At 51.7% G+C, this 23,163-nt stretch overlaps 1 protein-coding gene across 8 annotated transcripts in view; it reads right to left on the bottom strand.

Moving 5' to 3' along the window:
• Positions 1-23,163, bottom strand: part of NAV1 (neuron navigator 1) — a 238,939-nt gene that overhangs the window by 152,013 nt on the left and 63,763 nt on the right. For 7 of the 8 annotated variants that reach the window (XM_073884580.1, XM_025855041.2, XM_073884582.1 and 4 more), the window contains 2 exons: positions 15,125-15,877; positions 10,998-11,101 (listed from right to left, as the gene is read on the bottom strand). In XM_073884580.1, coding sequence (XP_073740681.1) covers positions 10,998-11,101; positions 15,125-15,846 — 826 coding nt within the window. In that variant the 5' untranslated portion in view covers positions 15,847-15,877. The remainder of the gene's footprint in view (positions 1-10,997; positions 11,102-15,124; positions 15,878-23,163) is intronic. The other variant, XM_073884586.1, reaches the window with a different exon arrangement.

The following is a 23,163-nucleotide window of genomic DNA, read 5'->3' as shown; positions in this document are numbered from 1 at the left end:
GTTTTTTCATCACCTCCCTAGCAGATTCTAATACCTATGCCTTTGTGGAGCGCCCTCCAGCATTGCTCCCCACCTCCTTCTGTCCTTTTCTCTACCCTGTCATTCCCCTATGTCATTCCACCCATCAGCAGGGACTTCTTGAGCACTCAAAATGTGCGCAAGGCCAGGCAGGAGGCTGCTGAAATGGCCGGTGCTCAGCACAGTCTCGTCTACAACCTGATGACCAGCTCCCCATTGCTCACCTCCTGTTCAGTGCACGCTAGGTGCCAGCTATGAGGAGTGCGGGAGGATTGACACAAACTCCTGTCCTTGTGGAACTCCCAGTCTGACGGGAGACACAGACAATAAATGAGAAAGAAATGTTAGCTACTACAAAGCTCTCAGGAGTAAAACAAAGCAGGAAGGGGAATATGAAATCTCCAGCGGTAGGAGTTGAATTTTCAATATGGTGGCCAAAGAAGGCTTTAGTTAAGATGACATCTGAGTAAAAATCTGAAGGAAGAGAGGGAGCAATTTATATGGATAACTGGGGGAAGGTTTCCAGGCAGAGGGAAGAGCCCTGTGGGAGAGTGCGCCCGGCCCAGCAGCAGAATCGCATGGAGATCCACGTGGCTGGAAAGAAAGGGGGGGGGGGGATGGCGGTGGGCAGCGAGGTCTGAGATATAACTGGAGGCAGTTATAACTGGAGGGCCTTCTGGGTCATGACAAGGACGTGGTCTTTTACTCTGAGTAGGATGGGAGTCACTGGCAAGTTTGGAGAAGAGGAGTGACAGGACCCAGCTTCCCCCTTGAGAGGGTCACTTTGGCTGCCGCTTAGGCTCATGGGCAGAAGAGTCGCAACAGCGGAGGTAAGAGAGGACGGTGGCTTAGAAGTGGGTAGTGACTTTGGCAGTGGTGCAAAGTGGTCAGACTCTAGTTATATTCTGAAGCCATTAGAATCTGCTGATAGACCAGGTGTGGGTGTGTGGGGTTTACAGAAATGGAGCATATCCCAAGGATTTGGGCCCGGACAACTCTAACATTGGACTGGCCTTCAACCAAGACAGGGAAGACTTGCGGAGGAGCTGGTTTTAGAGAAAGGATTGGCGTCTTCTGTTCTCCTCAGCCCTTCCGAAGGCCAAATGGCCCTCCCCTAGGACACCTTCCCTCTCTCCACATGGTTCATTGCAGCCACTTCAATAATCTCTGAACATCCAGAGCCAACATTTTTCATTCACTCCTTTGTGTTTCCCAAGGATCCATCTTTGCTTGGTCTACTGATGATGAATTTTTTTCTCAAAACCCATCATGGCTCTTTGCACATAGTGGGCTCTCAGAAATAGTTGGTGAATGACGACCAAGTAAATGAATGAATGCGTGACTCAGAACAGATGTGTGGGGGATGGAAAACACAGTGACCTCTCAATACCCCGTGGTGAGAGACACTGCAGCTGGTGTGCTGGAATGGGAACCAGGCTCTGGGATGAGGTCCCAGCAACATCTTTGCTTCCTTCTCTGCAGCCCTGGGCCACAGGGAGGCCAGCAGACCCTCTCTTTGCCCCTTCAAGGGAAGCTCCAGTTTTTCGGGGGAGTGACCTGGGGACATACCACAACTGAGACCCTCTCCTCCCCAACATCTCTATCTCTGCTCTACTCGGAGGTGTGGAGAGCTTTGCGACATCTCTGGAAGACAGAGGCAAGAGTGGGCAAGATGTCCTCAGAGCCCAGGCTCCCTGGCATATGTGACAGTCTCAGCTGGAATTTGAGCCCCACCCTTCGCTGCCATCTGCAGAAGAAAAGGGGCCAATGGACACAGTGGTCCAACATGGATGCACCAGCTTCCTCATACCTCCAAGGGCCTCATCCAGGAAGCCTTCCAAGATTGATCCACTTGCTTCCTCCCAGCCCAGTTGCTACTTTGCTTTGCCAGGGCATTGGTAGAAATATGGATTCTGCAAGGCCCTCGCTCAGCATCTCTGGTCCAAGGAGGCGCCCAAGCCCAGGAGTTGGGAATTTTTCTTCTGGGCCACAAGGTCAGCAGTGCAGGCTCAGAAGAGATTTGCTATTTGCCCGCCTATTGGGGGAAAATCAGGCTCAGCAAACCAAAGGCCGGGTGTGGAGCCAGGGATCATAGGCCTTAGTCTACCCTCTGGCCTAACTATCTCAGGGAGAGCTTTTAGGAGGGTAGAAATGCTGAGAAATTCTAAACTACAACCCACATTCCTCGGGGCTCACAGCAGCCTGGATGCAGCTCCCCTGAGCCTCTACGCCAACAGGACAGGGATGAGCCTGCCACCTGGTGAAATGGGAAGGGCAGAGAGTAGACCCTGGGAAGGCAGTAAGTCACCTCTTATCATACAGGGAAACAGGACCCGAGCCCAAAGCCCAGCATGTCCAGCTGCAGGTGCAGGACCGGGCTCTCCAAGTCTGATACCTGCTGGTACAGAGCCAAGCACTGACCCTGCGAGGCATTCAAGGCCTTCACGGCTCTGGCTCCACTGCCTGGTAACCTTGCCCTCTCATGATTCCTGCCTGTCCTCTGGTCCAGGCCTAATCCCACCCCTGCTCCCTGTAACCCAGATGCCCACTGCACCTGAGGTCTGCATGGGGGTCTAGGAGTGCAGTCACATTAAACCTGGCCCACAGAATCCTGGGGACAAGGGCAGAGAATTCCTCCCTTGGTGACCTACAGCACCACCAGCCCCTTGCCCTTTGTAGCTCAGCCTCATGCCCTTTGTCCTGGGGTCCTGGTCACTTCTAGTGGACGTGGCAGTACCAACCAGTGCAGGACCCCTTCAGGACTTCCCTCTTCTCAAGTCTTAGAGGTCCTGGTTCTCTTCTTGACTTGCTATGTGGCCTTAAGAGAATGCCTCCATCTTCCCGTAATGAAACGTGTTCTCGTTGGTTACGTAAGAAATTAGGTGGAAGTACGGGGTGGAGAACCTTAAATCCCTCTGCTCATGGCCTTATAGCAGGGAAAGGCCAAAGGAAAACACCTAATCTAGACGACTCTGAAATTGCACTCATTTAAAATTAGATCCCTGTGCTCCTTGAGCTAATAAAGAGACCAGGATAAGAAGTCTTAGATGTTTCCCACATGTGTTTGGCTTGTATGTTGCCATGGCAACTGTTCCATACACATCCATTGGGGTGTTCATTGCACATTGGGCTCCAGATGAGCTCTGCAACACCCAGGTCCACTGCCCCTAGACTAGGACCAGCCCAGATCAGTTGTCATGGCAACCACAGGCCTGTGAGGGGGGACGAAGAGGGACAAGGGTAGCCTGTGTGTGTGCAGCTGTACCCGTGTACAAAGAGAGACACACAAACTGCCTGTGTGCACATACGGAGACACACAAACTGCCTGTGTGCATGTATCCTGTTATACGGGCAAACCTGGAATCAAATCTGACCTGTTATATGGGCAAACCTAGAATCAAATCTGACCTATCCATGCAGAGTTGATTGTTTTAAGGTCATTGAATCACAACACTAAGTGGAACCTCAAAGATAATACTCAACATGCTGCTTTAGAGCAGAACCGACGCATTTGTAATAAATCCCATTACCTCACCGTGGGCCAAGGAAACACAAAAACCTGATGACAAAAAACAAAAGGTCCAAACCTGAGGTTGTCTGGCCAACGCTGTGATATTATTACTGAAGAGGAGAACTTCCTAACCTGTGTTCACAAACTGGTTTGAGAAGGTCCGTGAAACCAACCGTCAAATATAAGTTTTGTGTTGTGAAGAGTCCATTTGTCTGGGGAGACATATCACAATGCTAACCAGGTTCTGAAAGAGGTCCTTGAAGCTAAAAAGTTAAAAACAACTGCAAGAGTAGGGAGAAACCTTTACCCACCTGACCTAGAACCAGCTGGGGACCCTCTCACTACTCTGGAGAGAAAGATGCTCACATACCAGGGCTATACCCATTCTCTCAGGGGGCACCTCTGTGCTTTATGAGAGTTTTTGTTAGGTTTTTATTTATTTTTTTAAAGATTTTATTTATTTATTTGACAGAGAGGGACACAGCAAGAGAGGGAACACAAGCAGGGGGAGTGGGAGAGGGAGAAGCAGGCTTCCCATGGAGCAGGGAGCCCGATGCGGGGCTCGATCCCAGGACCCCGGAGATCACGACCTGAGCTGAAGGCAGACGCCCAACGACAGAGCCACCCAGGCGCCCCTTGTTAGATTTCTAAAGAGACATTAAACTTAACACAGGAATTTCATTGAATTTTAATAGAATAATCACTGGCAATTACTTAGTATATAAAAACTGCTCTGCAAATGTTAAGAATAGTCATTGGTATGACGGGTGGGAGTTTCAAAGCATGATGAGAACTCTACCTTTCACCCAGTTTGATTTCATCCCAAGGAGCTTACCACCTCTGTGCTTCTTCCTGCCCCACGGAAACCCAGGTTCTCGGGCAGGCAGGACGCAGCAAGCTCACTGGGTCAAGCTCCTGGCCCTGGACTGTGCCAGTCTTTACGTGAACACGAGAGCCGCTCGCCCTCCACTTCTGATGGGGCTGAGCTCTCCTCCCACCCGGAAGTTCTCTTATCAACGTGACCTCGATCATTCTCAACACGGAACACACTCATTTGCTTCTCCAGCCCTCTGTGGAGGTGGGATGATTTTCTTGAGAGAAGGGATGACTACGACTAACCGCTTCTCTGTCCTGCCCCCTCCCCTCGCCCCCCCAGGGCTTGGATGACCCCACACTCGCTGACCCTCTCTCTGCCCTGACCCTTTAATTATCTTCAGCTCTCTCTGAAGCACAGGACTCCCACAGCCCGGGAGCCACACACAGGAAGGCGGGGTTTTGATTCCTTCCGCCTCTTAAAGGACCCGGGACGAGGGATATTATGACTGGGGTAATTCTCAGCACTTAATCTTCCTGCTTATTGTGTCTACGTCGCTCACTCTCTTCAACGGCCTCTCCCCAGAGCTCCTTCCGTGTGGGCCTGCTGGGCGGCCTTATTGTGTGTGGGGGGGAAGTCTCTCTGTGGGGGACCCTAATCCTCTTATCAAGGGGATAGAGGAAGTACAGGGAAGGGGGGGAGCACCGTGTTCCGGTTTCTGCCCATTCAGTGATGCCAGAGGGAGGGACTAAAGCCTCTCTTGGAGCCAGGGCTCCTTGAGATGAAGCTGCCTGCAGGCCTTCCCAGGGAGACCCTGTTTCTCAGAAGTTGTGAACAGGACTGGCCAGCTTTTGCCTCAAGGGATGGGACAAAGACCTGTGAAGTCAAGTCTTTAGGGCATCACTGAAACGGGGTTTCTCTGGATTAGTTATGGAAGTTTCTCTCCATTGGTCATGGAAGGACAGTGGTGAAAGTTTAGCAAATAGTTCAAGTTCCTTCCTCCTCCCATGGCTGAAATTTCTAGCAGCCCCAGAGACCCCTAGATAACACTCTGAAATTGTATGGGGTAGTCGGATCTGGAGAGATTCCTAGTAACTGGGCCTACCTCCTCCCAGTACATACCCTTATCCTCAGGGCCTTCCCGTGGCCCACAGGCGCACAGAGAGAGAACGAAACAAGAGGCCAGGGCTTCCCAGGAAGAACTAAAGAAGTTCCTCTCAGTTGGGAGAGCTGAATCTCCAGAAACCTGCCAGAAGGAAGCTGAGTCGAGGTCAGACAGGTACGGGGTATAGGAGAAAATTCTCTATAGGACAACCATTTTGACATTCCACTAAAACGGCTCCCACTGGGTCAAATTCACTGCTTGGAGATTAATCCCATTCCCAGCCAAATGCTGTCTTGCGAAGTCACTCAGCCTCCTCCCTCCCCCTTTCCTCCTCCTAAGAAATAGAATCCAGATCCCTCTAGTTTCTATTTCAAACTCCTCCAGCAGGGTACCTCAGATGACCTCACTTCTCTGGCCTCTTCCTTCACAGGCCCCTCCTAGAGCTAGGCTCTGTCCTGCTGGTTATCCCGCTGCCCCTCCCCGGCTTCCCGGTGGCACCGCAGGACTTGGGACATGTTCCCTTCCAGCAAGGTCATGGCATGCATGGCTAAGAGCGTGACCTCCAAAGGCCAGCTGCCTGGGTTCCAATCCCGGCTGGACCACTCTGGGCATGTCGCGTAGCCTTTCCTCATTTCCTCATCTGTAAAGTGGGCGTGTTAGTAACAGCACTCTCCTCAGTAAGGAACAATAACGCATATTAAGCAGTTACTATGTATCAGTGCTCCTCTAAGCACTTTATACATTGGTGTATTTGGTCCTCATGGTGAAGGTACTGTCATCATCATGGAGGCACAGAGAGATTAGATCATTTACCCAAGGCTGCACCGATAGCAAGTGGTAAAGCTGTGATACGAAGCTAGGGAGCTGTTCCAACTCTCACACGGTTGTTAGAAGGATCGAAGGTGCTTACTGGCAGGGCCTGATGCAGAGGAAGCCACAGCAAGTGTTAGCCACTGCTACGTGGTATTATTATTACCTCCCCTCCCAGCTCCTAGAAGCTGACTTGGTCCCAGACGGCCACCCTGTTTATCCAAACCGGCCCTCCAGAGACCCCCGAACTCCCGAGCCTCCTCTGGCCCACAGCGGCACGGAGCTGCCTGAGCCCTGACAACAGAGCTAATACCATCTGCCCCTGAACTCGGCCTGTGTTTTCTAGTCAATTGTCTGCACGTTCTCTCTCCACGGATGGCTAGGACATCAGGCTCGGCGCACCTTGAAAGTCCCCAGAGGGCAGGGAACACGGCAGTGTGAACTCAGCATGAAATGACACAGGTTTGGGATGACAGAGAAGCCAGTGACATCCGCTTGCTCACGTTGAGGACGATGTCAGCAGGACTATGGCTCCCTGACCCTGTTTCCTTCCCCACCATTTGGCGGAGGTTAAGGGAGACAGTGTGCCAGTGACCCAGTGAGTGCTGGGAGCAGCGGGAAGGCAGGGGAGCAGTGCTGGAAGGCTGGAAGGCTGGGCTTTTTGACAAGCCAGGATTCAAATCCTGGCACAGCCCCCCTAGCTGTGTGTCCCCAGACAAGCTAGTTCATGTAACTTCTCTGAGCTGGAGTTTCCTCATCTATTGCACAGAATAACAGTTCCACCTCTAAAGGGTTGCAGAAGATGCTCATGAAGGACTTCACGGGAAGCATCTAGCACGGAGCCCTGCACCTAGTAGGTGTTCAATAAATGGTAGTCATGGTTACCATTTGGTCATTTTAGAGTTGGGGACACCAAAAGGCAGGAGTCCTGGCTTCAATTCCCCTGCTAACGAACCAGGCAGTCGTGAACAAGTCTGTTTCTCTCTGAGCCACATCGCTCCCCATGGAAAATGAGGCCACACGTCGGTGATGGGGAAAGTTCATTAGAGCTTTGACTTCCTGTGTTCTTTGATTTTCCAAGTCATCGGTAGCCCTGGGATACTTGGATTTGGCCTGAAGCCCCCAGAAGAGCACGGGGGGCTTGCCCTACTGTGCTGGAGCCACCTAAGAGCCCTGAACAAATTCCTCTCCCAGGGAATGCAGTGACCAGACCTCTCTCCTGCCCCCGGCGGAGGGCACACCAGGTATCCAAGTTTTCTCAGAAGGGGGACTCTATCCCTGCTCCCAAATCCACAAAACATGAAAAAACTTAATTCTGGCTTAAAGATGGAGTCGGCTCGACAAGGGAGAAGAAAGAAGGAGAAAAACAAAACAACTCCAGCATGAGGCCAAACTCCACACTGCCCCTCCTATTCTATATATATCAAGCCTTGTGTGAGAAGCAAGGCGGGGAGGAAGCTCTAGCTTGTTCCCCAGCAACACATGTGATGATGAGAGAAAGTACCCTTCATTATGTGTCCACTTAGCACTCAAACATGCCATAAAGTGGAAGTAATTAAGGAACCTGTGTCAACCTTGGGGCAACCTTTCCCAGTCCTCCTGCACATGGCCTCACACACGTGGGCACACAGAAATGTCAGCCCTGGCTTTCCAAATTAAGATCTGATGGTGGCAACCAAGGGGAGTGTTGGCAGATGGGACCAGCACGGGTCCCTCACCAGCACCGCCAAGTGAGCCAAGAGTGCGTCAGGGCACACACACAAACACCCATGGGCTAGGTGCAGAACACCCCTGGGACATATGAAGGCCAAGGCCCAACACCACTATGTGGTGGCAAGTCATTGTGGGAAATTCTCTTCCTGCTCTACAAAGCTTATCTCACCTCATTTGGACTCCATTCCCAGGCAGAATAAGTAAGAAAGTAGTACAAGGCTGAGAAAGGTCTTAGTCTTCCCTGCTCCCCTCAAGGCCTCTGTCCCGCCAGATGCCTGGATGTCTGAGAGGGCCATATTGGGAAGAGAACAGAAGAAAGGCTGGTTGCTCCTCATCAGCCAGCAAGAAGCAGGCCCACAGAGGATCACTGACTTGTGTAGTCAACCCCCTGACCTTGGGTTCCTTATTCACTCTCTCAATTCACCATTTCACCAAACACTGATCAGCGAGCACTGTGCTAGGTCATGGGGAGCAAGATGGGTTCACAAACAAGAAGGAAGGATGTTTGAGCTACAAAAGAAAGCAGACCTGCCCCTTGTCGTCTACAAATTGATATGGGAATCACATGGTCAATAACTGTGCTGGATTCTGTGAATGACACCATTATAGGATATGGTATTCTATTCTCCAAGGCACCCAAATATCCTTCTACAAATTGAGGGGTGTAATGCCAGTGTCCTCCTCGTGCTAGCGGGCTTCATGTGGGCAGGACTGACTGGGCTGCCGGATCAGTTCCTACAAGGGCAGGTCACTGCCAACCAATCCTCTGGGTCAGGCTCACTGGAGTGAATCTCTAGCCTATGAACTCCTTGAAACAGGTCAGAGTCTTATTCATCTCTTTGTTTTATTTTTTTCTATAGGAATGCCATTTTAAATTTATCTATCTATCTATCTATCTATTTATTATTAAGGTAGCCTCCATGCTCAATGTGGGGCTTGAACTCATGACCCCAAGACCAAGAGTAGCATGCTCTCCTGACTGAGCCGGCCAGGTGCCCCTTATTCATCTTTTACCTTAGTGCTGAGCACAGTGTTTGGCACAAGGCAAACACTCATTGATGGTTTGTTGATGGAATGAAAGAAGAAATGAATGAATGAATCATGTCATGCTCTGAGTGAAGTTCAGAGGTAGGGGAACAGGGCATAAAATGGAAGTCTTCCATTGTCTCTCTTCTCATCTCTGTTTTCTTCAGGCTTAGAGTGCAGGCTCCCCTACAAAGCACAAGCAGACCCTAAATCTCTCTCTCCATCCAACCCATCGGCATGCTCGGCATAGCCTTGGCGGACATGGATCGCCATGATGACTAGGGAGTGGCAGAGCAGAGGCAGTGAACCTGGTTTCTCCTCCCCAGGAGCCTTGGAGGAAGCAAGGGCTTCTCCCTTTTCTCTCACCTCCAAAGGTTCACCGGCACTCCACCTCACAGAGGAACCCAACCTGGGATCTATCGGACACGCCCAGAGCTGGCTGGTAAGGATGGTCTTCCAGCTGACGAGCCTGAGGGATTCCTAAAGTCAGGCTGGGGCAGATGCTAAAAGTGAAAGTCCTCTCCCCAGCTCATCGGATAATGATTATGAACAAGAGCCTAGTTAGGTGGAGATCATTAGACTCCAACAGAGTGGCATACACATAAGGAAGCCATTACACTAACAAAACTGCAAATGTAAAAATAGAGCTCCACATAGTTTCCTGGTTACCACATTCTAATTCTGATGGTTTTTCAGTGCCAGTGACATTTGGTTTCCTTTGTCCCCCACCATGCCCTGGTTCCTCTGCGGGTGTACTTATTGTGGGAGGCAATGGCTTACTTTCTAGATGCCCAGGCTCCACCCCCATAAACCTCCTTTACAAGGCTTGCCATGGAGTGAGTGTTGCTGCTCTGTTTTCAGGGTCACAATGGCCCCAAGACCACTGCTGGGGCCCAGGCTGGCAGAAGGCTCAAAGGGCCCGGCCCCCAGCCTAGAGGAACACCCAACCACCTGCACAGAGGGGACGAAGAAAGCAGGAATGGCATCCTACTGGGGTCCAAAGGCATCAGGGTCAGGCTGTGTCGTGCACCCGAACTTTGCCCACCGGAGTCAAGCTCCGAAATGAAGCTGAGACAAAACCTCTGGACAATCTCAGGTTTGCCAAAAGCAAGCTCGTTCTTTTCCTAGGACAAGCCCCCTTTGGAAACTAAAGGACAGACAGAGCCGGTACCCAGCAGTGTGGAGTCTCGAGTACCTCTCGTGTGTACCACAGTCATCCTCTAGGTATTTTTTAATGTTGCAAGAAAATCAACACACACACCTAAACCCCGCTAAGAGTTTAGAATCTGACCAATCTAGGACCTGACCTAGGGCACACAAGCATTCCCCCATCTGCTCACCAGTCATTCAGTCAGAGACACCTGCTGAGCCCCTGCCGTGGGCCAGACACTGGCCTGAGGATGCACCTGGGGACACGCAGCATCTCTGCCCCTACAGAGCATCACTGTGTTCCAGTTTTGGGGCTCCTCTTGGTAAGCCTCACAGTCTGGCTCCTGAGGCTCAGGCACCAGTACGACATGCATCAGGTGATATGTTGTGACTACTGGGTGCCCCAGAGAAGGTGACAGGTGTGGGAGTGGTCCTGGGAGAGGCAGCAGCTGTGAGGCAGTTAGCCAGATGGCTTTGGGCTGCCTTGCTGGTTCCCAGCACCTCCACTGTTCATCTGGGCTTTGCTTGGAACCTGGCTCTTGGTTCTCAATCTCCTAGCCTGTTCCTTTTTTTGTCATGGCCTCGGTGACTCCCGGACGTGAGCACTGGATAAACAGGGCACCCCCTGGCCACTTTCCCCTCCTGACTTGGACGTGCCCCTGGATTTGATGGACCAGCCCTGGGTTGCGCTAAGCATGGCAAAAACTCAAAGTGCAATTCGCAGGCTGATGGCTCATTGTGAAGAGAAGGACCTGGCTAGCCAGGTCTCTTCTCCCACAGGGGCAGTGAGGAGACTTCTAGTCCGGTGGCCTCCCCAGCCCAGGAGGAAGTCTTTCCTCTAGAACACTCACCTGCACAGGAGAAGCTCTCCTCAGTCCCACCAGGGCAGCCGGAGTAGCCATCAAGGACCCAGCTAGCCTGAGGGAGGGGGCCAGGTTCCTGGTCTGTCTGAAGCCTGTGGGACAGAGAAGGGTGGTCACTCATCAGAGAGGTTGTCCTGGCCTTGAAGCTTCTCCAAGGGTCTAAGGATACCCCCTTGGAGCTCAGTTCTTCTCCTGTGCTGGTGCTCTGCACCCCTCTGAGCTGGGCCTTCCCTGGCAAGCATGGATACATGTGTGTACTCAGCACGAAGCAGGACTTGGGCAAAGTGAGGCCAGTGGTAGGGAAAATGGGGGAACTCGTGAGGGCACTGGGATGCCTGATGCCAGTCACCCTTTGGTGTTCCACCGATCCCAGGAACACCAATCGCCCACAGGACAGAGGAAACCCAGAGTAACTGCAGGCCTTGGGTCCTGCATCCTGCCATGGTCCCTACCCTCAGGCTGTGCCTGGATTATAGCCGTGTTCACACACAGAGGGAAGAACTCCCTCTGAAGCGCAGGTCACCGACTCCTTATGAGGGCTTAGGGGGCACGCAGGCCTCCTTGGGCTTGCTCACAGTCCAGGCAGTGAGGAGGTCAGGGAAGAAGGAAGGGTAGGCTCAGCTGAGCTCACAGCGACTCCCAGGAGCATAAGTCCATGCTGGGCCAGTGTGGCAGCAGGAAGGAAGGGTGAGGTCTCCGGGCACCAGCTCCCAAGTGCACGCAGACTTCTGAGCACAACCCCAACCGTACAATCGCTCCCAGGAACAAAGGCTGTGGGAGCTTTTATTATAGGCAATTACCCTGGGCTCTCAGAGCTGGCCCGCCCACCCGTCCGCCCGCTGTCTCCAGCTAAATGGACCCTTTGGCAGCTTGGCAGGAGGGGGCGGGGAGAGCTGTGCCGGCAGGAGGGAAAGTTGATGTCTGGTCCTGGGGCCGGGGGCTGGGCTTGGGGGACCCTGTGAGTCTCCAGTGCTACTGAGATTTGTCTTCTCTCTCCAGTTTTTCCTTTTTTTCAACCCAAATGGCTGGGACTCTGGGCTCAGCTCTGCTATTAACTCACAGTGAAATGCAGAGCAAATCTCTTCTCCTCCAAGTCCCACTTCCATCATGGGATAGAAGAGATGGACTCCAAGGCCCAGATCAGTCTGACAGTCCAGGGTTGTGTGAGGTGTTTGCTGCTCCTGCATGGCTCTCTCTAAGCCATGCAGGCAGTGTTGGGCTCTTGTGTGTCTGCAGGCCCCTGAGCTGGGGGCTTGCGATAGAGCAGGGTGGGGGGTACTCAGAGAAAGCAGGAGACCTCATCTTGCCCTGGGGAGTGCTCGGTCTGAGGGGGTCGCTCACCATGTACTGCTGTCAATTCAATATCAGCCTGATGTTCGAGTATCAGGGGGACAAAGAAAAACTGGAGTTGGTTGGTTTCTTGGAAGAAATGAATATAGACTTGGGTTTTTGAAGGGATGCAACATACTGGTGAGAAAACAATAGGACATTCTACCGGCGAGAGGGAATTCTAGGTAATGTACATGTTTCACTGAATAGCATCATATAGGTAGAGCTAAGCACCGCCTGACCCAGAGCAGGTAGCAAGAACTAGCGTTAGAAATACAAATACTTTGCTGTCATGCTTGTTGGTGCCATAATTATGCTGCCAGGGTGAGTGGGCGTGCACTGGCCCAGGAGCACCGAGGAAGGTGGCCTCCATGTCTCTAACCTCAGTCGGTTCTACACTCTCATCTCTGCCTGCCTCCACCTCCCCAAACTCGGCCAGGACCCCAGGCCTCCCTTCACTCTCCAGCCCGAATGGACAGTTTCTTCTATGTCTGAAGCTGGTTAGAGGTTGAACCAGATAGAAGAAAACCAATAACCCTACCCTCCTGACCCCACTGACTGCACCCTCCTCAGTGAAGTCTGACCAAAGGCCAGCCTGAGGAGGGAAGGAGAGAACTTTTGGAAAAAGAGAACACTTGGCAGGTGGAAAAAGGCAGCCCCAGGGTACTGAAGCTGTAAAGGGCTCTCTTCCAGGAGAGCAGAGGAGAATGAGGTTGTAGATCTGCGGAAACCAGCTGTATGAGAGCAGAGGATCTGGAGAGTGGATTGAGAGGCATTTACACCTTCTCTGGGGTCCAGAGAGCCAGGGGGACCAGAGGGAGGCGGTGGCGGGTCAGAGAAGAGGCAGGAGATATACTTCCTTGGGAAGGACCGTACCTGGACCCCGTGGACAGAGATGGCTATGGAGGATAGGGCAGGGAAAGAGAAGGCTGGCGATCTGCTCCCTGGAGAAGCAGGTGGGGCAGGACCGGGCTGGAGATGGGGAGGGAGCGCAATAACCTGTTTCCAGAAGCAGCTGGGACTTTGCAGAAGGCCAAGGTGCTGGGGGTGGGGGCAGGAGATTTCCATGAAAACAGGATGTCTGTGCCTTCTAGGGAGCTGATGGCACCTCCTTGGCTATGCAACTTGCAAGGGTAGCCTAGCCTGGCCCTTGGCAGAGTGACCCGTGGCAGGCACTCCAGGCCCCGCAGGGTGTACTGGGCTCCCTCCCATCTTCCAGTGGCACCTAGGGGTGTCCCTCGTCCTAATCTGCCCTTGCCCGAACCACGGCCCTCCCTGCAACCCTAACCCAGGGCCTGAAACAGGCAAGGTCTAGGAGGTGGATGGTGAAGAAAACTGCCCCCCCCCCAGGTTGGTACAACACATTTCCATTTCTGTTGAAATGCAAACATGCAATAAATGTTTGCTGAGTGAAGGAAACGCGGTTCTGTTCAGGTTGCATTGAAATGTTCAAAGGAAGAAGTTCTGACCTCTTTGGAAAATGTCAGAGTCTAAATCTGCCGGGGGACGTGTAGGGTAGATAATGTAAAATCTTAAACGATTTAATGCCCACTTTTCCCGAAGGTTGAATTCAAAATGAAGGATGTCAGGTAGAAGGAAATCAGGTAGAAGAAAGCCAAAGAGTCACCAGGGAGACACTGTACTGATTGGGAAAAGGCCATTCGAAGGAAGGTCTGCCCTGCATGCGTGCTTCCTTGAGTTCTCTCACCAGCTGGAGAATCTCAGTGGAGGTCACGAGGGACAGACGGACAGACACAGACAGGAGGAGTCCCTTTGGAGAAGGAACATGGGCACGCTATGTGGGTGGTACATCAGGCAGAAGAGATGTTCCCAGAGGCAGGGATCACCCAAATGATGACTTCCTTTGATCACGGTGTCAGCTAGAATTCCTGCCATGATGGGAAGCTCACTGCCTTATCAGTCATTTGTAAACCTCTCCAGTTGCTGGAAAGTTCTTCCTCCTGAGCTTCCAATTTGTCTCAAACTGACTTCTAACCCCGTGACACCAACTCAGTGCTCTGGACCCGCACCGGCTAAATCTAATTCATCTTATGACATGACAGCTCTTCAAATATTTGAGAACAGCTCTCAGACCCTCTCTAAGCCTCCCTTTTCCAAAGTAAACTGCTTCAGCTCTTTTAATCATTCTTCTAAAGCCTTTTTTGGATCCCTCATCAACCTGTTCACCTTTCTTGAAGTGTATTTTTGGGCATCAATGCCCTTTTAAAATGTGGCTTTCCTAACTGTGATACTCTAAAAGAGGCATGACCACATGGCAAATAGAGTGGGACTACTGGCTTCCTGGTCCTGGGCCCCGGATGTCTCTAACTGTGGTATAAGAGTGTCTGGAACTTTTCAGAGACCAAGTCACACTGTTGGCTTCTAGTACAAGTGAAACTCCTATAGTTCCCCCCCCCCCCCCCCCCGACGTTCTGCCGCCCCAGAGGGACCCCCCCCCCCCCCCCCCCCCGCCATGTCCCGGGAACGGTGTACAAGCTTCTCTAAACCCTAGATTGTAAGTGGATTTCTCCTCACACCAGCGCACAGAAAAAGCCCAGGAAGTCAGGCTAGCCAGAGAGGTACTTAATTTGCATTTGAGCATTTCAAAACTGTGTGACACTTAATAATTAAAATTTAGTTTACTTAATGTGGCCATTTTAGTAAAGATATTTTTATTAAAAAAACAATGTACTTGATGGATCGAGGCCCCCTTCTCTTGGGGCTGGCTGCTGGGTGCCAGCTCCATGCCTCCCTGCTTCCCTCCCCACCTGCTCCCCCCAGCTCACCTGTACTGGAAGGGGGCCACTGTGGCGGTGACTGGCTGACTCTGCTGATGGCCCGAAGCGAAGCTGATGGCCCCAGGGGTGGGGGAGGGGCGTTTGCTCGGCAGGGGGCTGCACCCTGGGGAGGAAGCCCCTGATACTGCCCCGGCATCAGGCTCCAAAGACCTGGGGACCCCTGAACTTCTGTAGTTTGCATCTCTTTGATCCTTTCCTGGGTAGGTAGGAAGTTTTCGACCTTCAGGAGCCCCTGGTATTTGAGTTTCTCCAGGAGAGCTTGTTCGGGACGGGCTCCTGCCCCGGCTCTGGCGGACTGGAATCCCTTCTTGAGCCACCTTCTTCTTTCCCTGGGTGCCTTGTGTCTCCCCAACTCTCCTGGCCCCAGCCCAGCTGGAGAGGGCTGCTTTTGGGGTTGCCCTGGGACTGCTCCATGGGGAGCTGGAAAGGCCTTCGCCACCCTCAGCTGACTCTCTCACCACCCCAGAAGCCTTGGGGGAGCCTCTCCCCCGGGAGGCCTTAGGAGAGGAGTTTCTGGAAGGGCCTCCCGCCTTGCCCAGTCTTGGGGAGGCTGCACGCTGGGGGCTTAGGGCCAGGCCGGCCTGGCGTGGCCGCAGCTGGGGAGAGGCGCCTGGTGTATGAGTCCTGGTCTGGGAAGCAGCTCGAGGCACAGGGATGGAGGAGGCATAGTGGGGGCGGCTGGCAGAGTTCACGTTGGCCATCCCATTCATGGCTAGCAAGGCAGCAGTGAGGACTACTGTCCTGCAGAGAGAGGAGAGAAAAGAGGAACGTTAGGCCCCATCCCAAGCTGCTGCTCCTGAGTGTATACAGGCGATGCCAGGGTCAGGGGAGGAGGCACAGGCATCCAGGCTGGGCATCAGGGCTCCTGGCTTCACATCCTGACTCGGTCAGTGCCTGCCTGCCTGAATCTGGGCACATCCCGTTACCACTCTGCTCCGAAACACTGCTGTGAAGCTCATGTGCAGACACATGTGGAAGTGCTTTGCGAACCATGATGCTCTGTACAAATGGGGTTCATTTAACTTTCCCTGACTCTGCTCCCCTCCACTGATCGGGGATAGACTCTCCTTCTCACAGCCCCTCCCTCTCAGACCCTTCCTTGTAGCCTGAGTCTAGAATCCCCTGCCCACAGTAAACCAACTCCCTTGTGCCTTCAGCCTTTTCTCTGCATGTTCCTTCCACCTGCCACTTTATTTGACAAAAGTGCCCAGGATTCCTGTCCAGTGGAATGTAATCTTCCAGATCCCACTGGGCTCAAAGGTAGAGCAGCCAATCCCGATCCCCACAAATCATAAACTTGGAAACCTCCCCCGACCCTAGGCTCCTGCCACCTGGCTCCTACCGTTCACTGGTCCTCACTGACGCCAACTCTCCTGGTCCCTCCCTACTGTCCCTACCCCTCAGTTACCAGAGATTTGGGCACTGGGCTCATAGGCTGCCTCATAGCCATTCCCTATGCACCCTCTGGCCCAGCACTCAATTCCTTCCCTCCCAGACCTTGATCCATTAATTATCCCATCCCTCTCCCGAATCTTCAACTTCTCCTCCTCTACCAGCTTCTCCTCCCCGCCATGTTAATTAATGAATTAATTGCTCTATTAATCACTTTCATTTCCAAGGGAATTTGAAGCCATTTACAAAGACACAATCAGTCAATTCCAGATAGATGAAAAGAGTTAAATGTAGAAAAAGAAACCATAAAAGAATTCGCAGAACACACACATAAATGTTTCCATAATTTTGTTGTGGGAAAGGCCTTTGGAAGCCCCACGTCAGAGGCAGAAATTATAAAGGAAAACACTGATAGACTTCAGTGCATAAAAGTGAAAATCTCTGTATGGACACAAAAGCCCTTTTAAAAAGATTCAAGCCATCAATAAACTATGAAAATACTTACAACATATAGGGGGACAAGGGAATTCTACCAAATCAGTAAGAGAAAGCAAATGGTCCACAGAATAAAGAGTAAAAGACTTGAACAAGGAATTCACAAAATAATACATATAATTGGCCAGAACCTAACAAAAACAAAAGTCCTCCTTCAAATCGAAGAGATGCAGATTAAATGTTATCATCTTTGCTATTAATTTCACTACCTTTTAGAAAAGGTATAATATCCAGTTTTGGCACAGGGCCACAGACACTGCTGTGGGAACGATGCCGGACCTAGAAATGGGTCCTGGGGAGAGGAGGAAAAATGTAGGCAAATGATTATGTACGAGGAAAATGCTCAAGTTGACTCTCTAAGGGTAAACTGGCCCTGGGTGAAGATGGAGACAAAGGACATGTGGGCAGAGAAAAGACCACCATGGTATGGCTGGTCCACCTGAGCCCACCGGGGTGTCCCCTTTCATACTGCAGAGAAAGCTGTCAGCAACGGCACGGGACTGCTTATGGCTGTTGTCAACCTTTCTCTGACCTTTGACTCTGTGGCCCAGGCCCAGCTATAGGCTAAACTGTGAGAAGTCAATATAGACCTCTAAACACTGATGGATTTATAGAACTACAGTGTGAAGTGACTGAGAGTCAGGGCTTAGAGGACTGTTCTGCTAACAGAGGAAATAATTTCCTCTAGGAAGAGAAATGCTCTGACCCCCTCCTCCTTTCCTCTAATTTGTACTTTAATGATTTGATGCCATTATTGGATGAACTAAAGTAGCCCTCACCTCCTCCAGCAGAGAAGGCAAAGCCATGTGTGTTCAGGTGCCCACAACCAGCTTGCCTCCACTCCTCCAGTGGCTGCCCATCACCTAGGCCCACAGGACCACATCCAAGGCTTGCCTGACTCCTGCCTCCTTCCCATCTGTCTCATGCCCACCTAGCAGGCTGTAGACTGAAAGGATACTCTAAGTCACCCTCTGCCTGCCCACAGTCTCCCATGCAGGGCACCGTGCCCCATCCCCAGCCCCAACATGCCAAGGACAGCCCCACAGGAGGGCCTGAGAAGTACTTACACAAAGAGATCTCAGAGGGTACTAACAGCAGTCTGCAAAGTAAGAATAGGATAAAATCGAGGAACTGCAGTCAGGTGGAGAAATAGGGGGTGTTTACTATAAGGAGGAACACCATGCTTTAGCCTGGCCTCAAGACGGTAGTGAGAATTCTTCCCCAGTAGAGGTAAGAGTAGATTTACTTTGTCATCCTCCTATCCAGCCACTGCGCTAGTTATCAGCTACATGCATCAGTGACAATGCCAAACAGGACCAGAGGGGTAAGAATAGACCTGATCAAAGGTGTGTGCGGTCCCTGATCTGCTGACCTTGGCCTCCAGCACAGAGCTGAGCCATGCACTGGCCAACTGAACGAATCAGCTGACCACCCATGAGAAGGTCCTAAGACCACTGACCCACTACAGCTCACACCCCTGAGACTTTAGCATTCCCACGGTCAATCCCTCCGCTGGCATAGTACCACTCAGGCCACTTCTGCCTCTCCCCTTAGGCCTAGTCTCATCAAACCCCAGTGTGGGGACCATGGCCATGTAGGCACCCCAGCCCACCCCCTTCAGGAGATACGTCTGTGATAGAACCCAGAACTGCATCTTGGTGCTGCCTGCACCTCTCCTGTGAACTTCTCCCCCACCCACATTGTAGAGTCCAGGGATCCCCCCAAGAGCCCAGCTCACCTACATTGTCCTCAAAGCATCCCCAGGCTCCCCTTGGCCCAGGCTCTCCCAGGCCCTACATCTAGGATTGGCCAGATTTCCAGCCAAGAGAGCCTTAAGGCCGAGGAAGCTGCTTCGACTTCACTTGCCAAGGGAGCAGATGCAGTTGCTGCTTTAACTGGACCATCATTTTTTCAAAAGCTCGATGGGAAGAGGATTTAAAAACATTCCTGTGGTAGAATCACAGGAGTCCCACCCCTCCCTCTTCACTGCAGCTGGGGGGCCCTGCTCTCTCCTCCTCCCCAGAGGATAGCCCTCACCTAGACCAGGAGCAGCATGCACACAGGCGGTGATGACCACCATCCCAGGTGGGAGTCTGGGAGAATCAGACTACCTTTGGGGTGATGGAGGAGGGATCCCCAAACACACTGTGTTCTCTGAGCCTGGTGGGAAAGGGGCCACAAAGGAGCCTTCCTGGTTTGCCTTTAGAGTGGAAACTCACAGGGGCTCAGGATCTTTACAGAGATCTCAAGAGGACACCCAGCATATCTCTCTTCCCTAGAGAAGAGCATCAGTATCTCGCTGAGGCCCAAGGATGGATTCCCTAGACCACAGCCATCAAATGCATGTCTGACCTCAGGATGCACTCCTCAGCCTCCATATTAACACTGCCCTTGCTGTGATCAACAGCTCTGGGCCTTCCAGAGATTGTGGAGGAGGGAGGAAGAGGGCATAGATCTAGTTCACAGGGTGGAAACCAGAAAAGAAAATCAGTCATGGGCAGCTCTGCAGGAGGCCTCCTCCTCTCTTTTTCTCCTTTTTCTCCAACATTCCTCAGATCTAGCCAGCTTTCCCTGTACCCTTCATATCCTGTTTGCCTTTGGTGGTACTAGGCACCAAGATGGTTCTAGGGCATTGCCCCATAAGAGGCTATAGGCAATAAATGAGGATGGGGAGGGAGATAATGGGCCAAATCGTCTGGCCACATGCTTAATATGCCCAGTTGGTAGCAGGTGGCACAACTGGGGTAGGTGGGGATTGAGGAGGAAGACTATGGAGTTCCAAGTCTCTAGCTGATGGGAGGCCTGAGGAAAAGGGGGGGAGCGAGTACTCATGGGGGGTGGGGTCTTAGCTGAGACACATGGACAATGGTGTTTTCAAAGTTCAAGGGTGAGGCCTCTGTCCAAATGATCTCTTCTGGGGCCTAACCGCGTATCTACTGGCCACGGCATCCAAGTTGCATTCTTAATGGACCAAATGATTTGGGAGACTCCCATGCTTACTCTGGGGCTCAGTTTCTCCTTCTGTGAAATAAGGAGAAATCCTTTCCGCCTCCTTGCTCCCCATTTCTTCATGTCCTGAGCAGGCTGAACAAGGCGGTATCTAGAAAATGTTCAACCTCTTGGGGTATTAAGAAGTATTAAAGTCCCTTTCATAGTATATAACAGGGTTAGCTGTAATGGTCTCCATTTCTTGGTTCTCATTGTTAGACAAAATGTCCCAGAGAAGCAGGACAACCTATGTGTCTTTTGGACAGGGCCTGTTCAAGAGAAAAGAGCTTGGCTATCAGGACTGATCTTTTGTAATACCTTCACAGTATATCTGGGGAGGGTCCCAGGCAGAAGGCTAGGAGCTGGGAGTGTTAGCAAGGAGCCTCTTTCTTTTTTATGTGAACATGTATGTGCATATGTGTGTGCACACACATGTGGTATTGGGGGATCCTACCAGATCCCCTACTCCTAAACATGCTCTCTCTTCCTCCTTCTAAGCGCTCTGATCTGAAATTTCACTTAACTTCAGTGAGCAGATTCTTTTTTTTTTAAAGATTTTATTTATTTATTCATTTGAGAGAGCGAGAATGAGACAGAGAGAGAGAGAGCACATGAGAGGGGGGAGGGTCAGAGGGAGAAGCAGACTCCCTGCTGAGCAGCGAGCCCGATGCGTGACTCGATCCCAGGACTCCAGGATCGTGACCTGAGCCGAAGGCAGTCGCTTAACCAACTGAGCCACCCAGGCGCCCCCAGTGAGCAGATTCAAGAAGAGGGTCTCAAGTGTCCCTTAGTTCACTCATTCTGGGGATCCCTGTCCTCAATAAATTACATTAGGGAATTAGTACTTCCCATTAACAAAGCTCATTGCACTTTCGAAAGGATTCACAACAGGATCCCTTTGTTCATCAACACACACCTTGGTTGAGTACCTCCCATATGCCAGGGACTTGCCAGATGCTGTGGCAATCACAGTGGCTGAAACCCAGGCTCTGCTCTCAAGGAGCCAACAGTCTGGTAGGGAGAAACATACACAGTCATCACAAGCGCATATGCTGTGTGTCAAGGGAGGCAAAACAAAGTGCTATAGGGATGTGTGTGTGTGAGTGTGTTGATAAGGCAGAATCTGGGAAGGCTTCAATGAAGAGGCAGCAGCAGAGTTGGGGGTTGGTGGTTTGAGGTCCGGGAAGCAGTAGATTTGATGACTGAACCTCCCATGCCCATGGTCTGTCTATCAGCGCTCCAACACATACTCTCCTCTTCGAAGAGACTCTGTGGAGTGTTAGTGGTAAGAGAATAAATTCTGGAGCCACAGTGCCTAGGTCAAAGCTTGGCTCTGCCATTTGCGGATGATGTGACCTTGTGCAAATTCCACAAACTCTGAGTTTTCTCATCTGTAAAATGAGGCTGAGACCGGGACCTACCTCTTCATTGCTTTGAAGAGTAAATTAGTGAATAAAGGTAGTGCTTAGAACAGTACCTGGGACATAGTAAGGATTCAACAAGTATTGTTGTTATGATCACAAGGACAACGAACCCTTTTCTCAAGTGTCCCTCCAACCCAGATGGCCCAGGGATGGAGGCTGCATGGCCTGGTTGATCTGGAGCCTCCAGCAGAGCAAAGGAGGATCAGAGTACCTGCCAGGCTCTGATCAGAAATCTATAGCATCAACAGGAAAAACACTGTCCGTGCTGGATGTGCTAACACCCAAACGCCCACCAGTGGACAGGGTAGGAAACTAGACAGTTGGAAATTTTGTAGTGGAAAGAGTAAAGCCTTTTGAGTCAGGAAGACCTGGGTTCAAATCCTAGATCTGCTACTTCTTGCTATATGGCTTTAGAGAAGCTATTTTAACTTTTCTGAGCCCAAAGTCCTCATCTGTAAAAAGCAGTCTTAGAGTTTTGTAAAGATTCAATGAGAGAATAAAGATGAGATACCCAGCATGGTGCCTGGCACATAGTAGATGCTCAAGAAATGGCCAAAATTATATTAAGGAGAATAGCTGCCCTTCTTCTCAGAAGGGAAGGAGACAAATTGAAACACAGACTGGAATAGTCTGATGGATGTCAGGTGAGTCCAGAGGCCGGTGGCTTCCAGGGAAATGGGGCACAGTCCCAGTCCCTGAACACAGTGTGCAGCCCTACCCAGCACGTACTTCCACCTTGTCCCACTCCACCTTTTCCAGGCTACACCCCGAATGTCGATTCTCTCATCCTCCACCTGGGGCTGTTTTATTTTTAAATCCAACACTTTTTAGTTGCATTTACCAACTGCATGCCAGGCACTGTTCTGAGCTCCTTACCTATATTAACCTGCAATTGCCCTATGAGTTGATGGAATTATATCATCATTCCCACGTCACATGAAAGGACACCAAGGCACAAAGAGGCTAAGGAATTTGCTTGTGATCACACAGCTAGTAAATGGGAGAGCCAATATCAGAGGCACAATGGAACCAGCCTGGGCCTAGAACTATCCTGCTCTGCGGCTCAGCCTACAGACTCAATCCAGGCCTCCCCACCCCCCACCCCACTGACTCCCTTCCACCCCCAACCTCCCTTTTTCAGCCTTGAATCATTCTGGCCTCAGGCCCCATCAGGACAAACAGAGGCGACTGGCTCCTCAATGTTCTGCAAACCCCAGAGCCAGAAGTATTTTTGGCCTATAAATATTTTACTCTAGCTCAGAATGTGGTGAGAGCTTAAGCGCCAGCTCCCTCAGATCTGCGGGGCCAGAGGAGGGATGAAGGGAGGGAAGGCGGGCACTGTATTCAGCGGTCCCTCCCAGGTCTGGAGGACTAGCCAGGCTGCGGGTTGCCAGCCAGGACTCTCCACAGCCCTTTTGCCTTGAGACCCCCGCAGCGGCGGCGGGGGGTGGGGGGTGGGGGTGGGGGTGGGGGTGGGTGGGCGGGGCGCGCGGGGCGGCGGCCGTGGTGCTGATAGGACAGCTCCTCCTGCAGTGGCCCCGTTAAAGGAGCCGCGTCTGCGCTTTGTGAATGTAGTTAGGATGTCCATTTCCAAACGTCAGAATATTTTAACCACAGCATGGAGAGGCTGGATATGGAAGGGAAGAGAAGAGAGAGAGAAGGGAAGGGAAAGGAAAGGAAAGGAAGGGAAGGGAAGGGAAGGGAAGGGAAGGGAAGGGAAGGGAAGGG

The sequence above is a fragment of the Callorhinus ursinus genome, unplaced genomic scaffold, assembly GCF_003265705.2.
Source record: "Callorhinus ursinus isolate GAN/ISIS: 27379988/994484 unplaced genomic scaffold, GSC_fseal_2.0 scaffold57, whole genome shotgun sequence".
Taxonomy (NCBI): Eukaryota; Metazoa; Chordata; class Mammalia; order Carnivora; family Otariidae; genus Callorhinus; species Callorhinus ursinus.
Note: the sequence above shows the minus strand (reverse complement) of the source record. Positions and strands in the feature narration are given on the sequence as shown.